Source organism: Helianthus annuus, chromosome 6, assembly GCF_002127325.2.
Source record: "Helianthus annuus cultivar XRQ/B chromosome 6, HanXRQr2.0-SUNRISE, whole genome shotgun sequence".
Classification (NCBI taxonomy): domain Eukaryota; kingdom Viridiplantae; phylum Streptophyta; class Magnoliopsida; order Asterales; family Asteraceae; genus Helianthus; species Helianthus annuus.
Window position 1 is genome coordinate 145,232,448 of NC_035438.2, and position 5,704 is coordinate 145,238,151.

At 37.3% G+C, this 5,704-nt stretch overlaps 1 protein-coding gene across 1 annotated transcript; it reads right to left on the bottom strand.

The window, feature by feature from the left end:
• Positions 1 to 3,752: 3,752 nt before the first annotated feature.
• LOC110945111 (F-box protein CPR1) lies at positions 3,753 to 4,943 on the bottom strand. The gene has a single exon (XM_022186748.1). It carries the CDS (start codon positions 4,941 to 4,943, stop codon positions 3,753 to 3,755), a length of 1,191 nt encoding a protein of 396 aa, XP_022042440.1.
• Between the last annotated feature and the right edge of the window lie 761 nt (positions 4,944 to 5,704).

Here is a 5,704-nt window from a genome sequence, read left to right on the forward strand (position 1 = left end):
TGGCCGTGTTTTAAATCAATTAGATAACCGCCCAGTTCCTAAATTCAAGCGATTTTCCCTCTCTCTCTCCAAACCCGTCTTGGAAACCCCAATCCCTACCAAAAATAACTACAATCATGGAAAAATATAACTTTAGAAACGATGGAGAGCACCAGATCAAATTATAACACTTCTCCATCTCCACCATCTCCGAGTTCATCATCACCATTCAAATATTGTTCTTATCATCTCCGTTTTCTTGACGATGTGTTTTAACAGCAAGCAAATTAATACAGTTGTGTTTTAGCAGCAAGCAGATTCATACAGTTGTGGTTTAGCATCCAGATTCATACAGATGTGTTTTAACAGCAAGCAGATTCATACAGTTGTGTTTTAGCATTCAGATTCATACAGATGTGTTTTAACAGCAAACAGATTCATACAGTTGTGTTTTAACAGCAAGCAGATTCATACAGATGTGTTTTAACAGCAAGCAGATTCATACAGATGTGTTTTAACAGCAAGCAGATTCATACAGTTGTGTTTTAGCATTCAGATTCATACAGATGTGTTTTAATAGCAAACAGATTCATACAGTTGTGTTTTAACAACAAGCAGATTCATACAGATGTGTTTTAACAGCAAGCAGATTCATACAGTTGTGTTTTAGCATCCAGATTCATACAGATGTGTTTTAACAGCAAGCAGATTCATACAGTTGTGTTTTAGCATTCAGATTCATACAGATGTGTTTTAATAGCAAACAGATTCATACAGTTGTGTTTTAACAACAAGCAGATTCATACAGATGTGTTTTAACAGCAAGCAGATTCATACAGTTGTGTTTTAGCATTCAGATTCATACAGTTGTGTTTTAGCATCCAGATTCATACAGATGTGTTTTAACAGCAAGCAGATTCATACAGTTGTGTTTTAGCATTCAGATTCATACAGTTGTGTTTTAACAGCAAACAGATTCATACAGTTGTGTTTTAACAGCAAGCAGATTCATACACTTGTGTTTTAGCATTCAGATTCATACAGTTGTGTTTTAACAGCAATCAGATTCATACAGTTGTGTTTTAGCATTCAGATTCATACAGTTGTGTTTTAACAGCAATCAGATTCATACCCTGTGTTTTACCATCTTTATATTGTGGGATCTATAAAAAAATTGGCTTTAGCCCTGTAAACTGTTAAAACACATCACCAAGAACATGCTGATAAATTCCAGTAATCTTCCGAACAATGGAATATGCGATGTAATGTCACATGGAATTTTAGTTAATGAACACATTGACTTCCAGATTTGAATTCGAAAATAATAAAGATTTCGAGAATCATGGAATTTTAGTTAATGAAGATACATTCCAAAAATAAAATTAAAATGTGAAATTACATGATAGCCCTTCTACTTAAAATCTCTCAATGACACATGTCCAATTCTTATTCCTTCCTAGACTTTCTAGGAAAAATAGACTTTCCACACAACTCCTACTCATGAACTTAATCGACCGAATTTCCCCATAACGCAAATAAAAACATGAAAGTATGAAACCCATGGTCAAACATGGCCAATCATGTTACACTATGTTAAATGGTCAAATATGTCATGTTTGTCTAATTTATGTAAAAACACGATCGATGCCTGGGCAGTACAATACCAACACTCATTGATAACCATCTAAACCGGGAAAACAAAATACCCAAAGCGGGTCATCAAATACAAAAAAAAACCCAATTCAAATGTAATTCAAGCAGGAAAACATATCGACTTATCAAACAAAAACACCCAATTCAATCGCATAAACACCGGATTCAACTTGCTTTTACATTAGAGAAACCACCCTTCATTAATCCCAGTGTTTTTATTAATGCCTCTGGCCTAGTGTACAAGCTCATGTAGACAGAGCTATATCAGCTGAGAGGCTATGGTGTGGCAACCACATTTGGATATTTTTACCTCTAAAGAAAGCGGTGACTTAAATGCAGTTTTTTTTGTTTGGCGTGCCGAAATGGATAGGATTGCGACGGTAGAGGCTCTAGCTAGAAGGGGAGTGACGGTTTCCGACGGCTCTTGTTTCCACTGCAGGTCCGGTTCCGATTCGGTAGACCATCTTTTCATCGCCTGCCCGTTGGCGATGGGGTTATGGGACAAAAATACTTTTTGGTGCCGGGTCCAAAACTTCTTTGCTTTCTCATTCAGGGACCTATTGGAGATTCACAATTTCGGAAGTAAAGGGGTGACGGAAAAAAAGGCGCTGCAAGGGGTCGTGATCATTGCTTGTTGGTTTCTTTGGAATGCCAGAAATAACCTCCAGTTCAATGGCAAGAACAACTGTGTTGAAAGCATTTTTAGCGACGTTAGGTCCGTCACCTTTTTATGGTTCAAACATAGGTTCAATATCGGGTCGTCAGATTGGTCGGATTGGTGTAAATTTGTATTTATGTAGTCTGTTCTGTTGTTTGTTGTCCGTCTGGTCTTCGGATTCGGTTTCGGTTTCTGTTAATGAAGTTTGCATTTCAAAAAAAAACAAAGAAAGAAAGAGGTGACTTCTTTGTATGTACTATGTTTAAGAAGCTACATGTACTTTATATTGTTTTTCCAGATTAATTTGACTTAATAATGTGTATATTTATTATCCTTTAATTTACTTGTGACCTAAACCAGTGTCGACCCAACCCAACTTGCCATTTTTCCACCTCTATTTGTAGCTATTACAGCAGCAAGCTTCCACAACTTCAGTAGCTATTTGATTGCCTGAAACACAAACTGATAGTTCTATGCAAACAGCCATTTTAAAACCTCTATCTGAGTTTTTTAAGATCCATGATTTGCCTAGATTATTTTGACTAAATAATATGTAGATTGATTTTCTTGAACAAGTGTTGACCCCACCCAAACACCCATTTTGCAATCTCCTATTACAGAATACATACCCTCCAACTTCATTAGTTATTTAATTTTTGCTCATATTTCTTATAGCATTAATCAAACGTACGTATGCTCAACACAAGATGGAACAACAACAACAACAACAACAACAACAACAACAACAACAACAACAACAACAACAACAACAACAACAACAACAACAACAACAACAACAACAACAACAACAACAACAACAACAACAACAACAACAACAACAACAACAACAACAACAACAACAACAACAACAACAACAACAACAACAACAACAACAACAACAACAACAACAACAACAACAACAACAACAACAACAACAACAACAACAACAACAACAACAACAACAACAACAACAACAACAACAACAACAACAACAACAACAACAACAACAACAACAACAACAACAACAACAACAACAACAACAACAACAACAACAACAACAACAACAACAACAACAACAACAACAACAACAACAACAACAACAACAACAACAACAACAACAACAACAACAACAACAACAACAACAACAACAACAACAACAACAACAACAACAACAACAACAACAACAACAACAACAACAACAACAACAACAACAACAACAACAACAACAACAACAACAACAACAACAACAACAACAACAACAACAACAACAAAGTCACTTAAATAAAAGTTTGCAGAACTTGAACTAAAACACAAAATAACATAAATTTAGCCCTGAGACATGGGTGACTGAAGGGCATACCAAACATGAAGTAATGCACGTTACGAAACCAAAGCATCTTGATAATTGACGATCATCTTCTATTGCATGAAATCAGTACCTTGCTTGTATGCTTCAAATGCCTTATGCTTGTAGCTCTTCGCTTTGCAATGTAGCTTTACCTTGGTCATAAATAACAAAATCTGGTTGATCAAGCAGAAGTAGTGTTTCAATGTGAGGATACACACAAAATGAATGGGCGGATGCATTAATCTCAAAATCATTGATGTCTTTTGAATCGGGGTCAAAATCCACAAGCACTGAACTATCACGCTGTCCAGGATGACGTTCTACACTTTCAATTATAAGTTCACCGTTCTTCCTAAATCCCTTGACAGATAAATCTGGCGATTTAATCGTGAATATCCTTACAAATGACTTCGGGACACTATCTAGCATCACCCACACACCGAAACCTTCATCATTCATAAAGGTTTTAATCACAACAAGAGACTTCCTTACCTTAGAGATGGACAAATTATAATCGTCCGTGTTGGCTAAACTGTCCGGGAGGTGTATTTCTCCAAATTCTTCACTTGTCAAATCAAATGTAACAATCAGGTTATAATAGATACGACCACGACCCGTATTAATCCCATCAAGAGCAAGCCAATAAAGAACTCCGTCTATGACTACCGAATCCATATTAAAGTGAAATGATCTACTAGGGAGACTGTTGCTATACGGAGCTCTCCAAGCCCCCGTGCTCAATGTAAAAACCTCAACTTGCCACGGGATGCTACTTACACTTTCTATATCTATCCACCTATCAATAACATATGTAATCTTGACTATCTTAGGGTCATTAGTCTCACCACAAACCCCAAAACCTACAACTATTCCGTATGTAGTCCCACTTGGCAGATTAGGCACAATAACACCAACAGCTTTCCTAATAGAGAGATTACAAACAACAGCCATGTCCTTTCCAGAAGCATCAGAGTCGTACAAACATACCAACCCGTGAGAGGTACCAATTATGGAAGAATGTTGAAGTAGCTTAGCCAACAGGGGAAAAGAGTAGGAGAGCTTCTGGTGGGGTAACGTGTCGTCGTCAGCAATTGAAACATATTTTTTCTCTGAATCAAGTGGGTCATTGTACGTTACAAGCAGACGTTGCTTCTGTGTGTTTTGGGTACTGTAATGTTTTATGAAAGGAGAGCTGTCGATGAGAGACTTCCAGGGTTTGGAGACGGTTCGGAATTGAATCAATGGTATGACGGGAAGTCTTTTGATGATTTCGGATTGGATTTCGAACGGTATGTTGTCTGACATATTGATTTTGAATATAGAAAACGATGATGATGTATCGTATCAATTTATTAGGGTTTACAGATAGATGAAAGGGAAGATGGAGCGATTCAAGTGTAAATGTAAATTAGCAACTCTGGTCATGTGTTAGGCTCATGAAAGGGCTTTTCAAGTTCTCCACAACCACAAAGATATCAAACTTTGGGCTCGGGCCAGGAAGGCCGGATGGGATTCTCTCACATATAGAGGTGAACATAGAGATGGGCATAATAACCGGTTCAAACCCGACCCGGCAGACCCGACCTGGAACCGGTTCCAGTACCTACCTGTCTTATTGAAGAACTAGTTCCGGGTTGAAAAAACCCGTAGGTTCTTAACCGGTTCCACTTTTTATAAAAGAAAAATGATAAGTACACAGTTTCTTCATCCGTATCCAACTGACCTGAAGCATTAAATTGTAGACAATGTTACGGTGGAATCGATTCCTAGCCGTTTCATTTCAACCAAACATTACATTACATTAAATTAAAACCGGTTACATAAGTTAAAACCAAACATTACCAAACACTAAACATTACATTAACATAAAACACACTAAATCAAACATTACATAACATAAAACACACTAAATCCAACATTACATAAACACACTAAACCTTTGAAGAACTGGTTCCGGATGCTTCACCAGCTTCACTTTTCTTCGACGTAGCCTTTGTAACCGGACAATGACGGTCAGTGGGTTTTTTAAGCGTCGAGTTCGTCGTAGCCTTCATGAACTTCCCGCA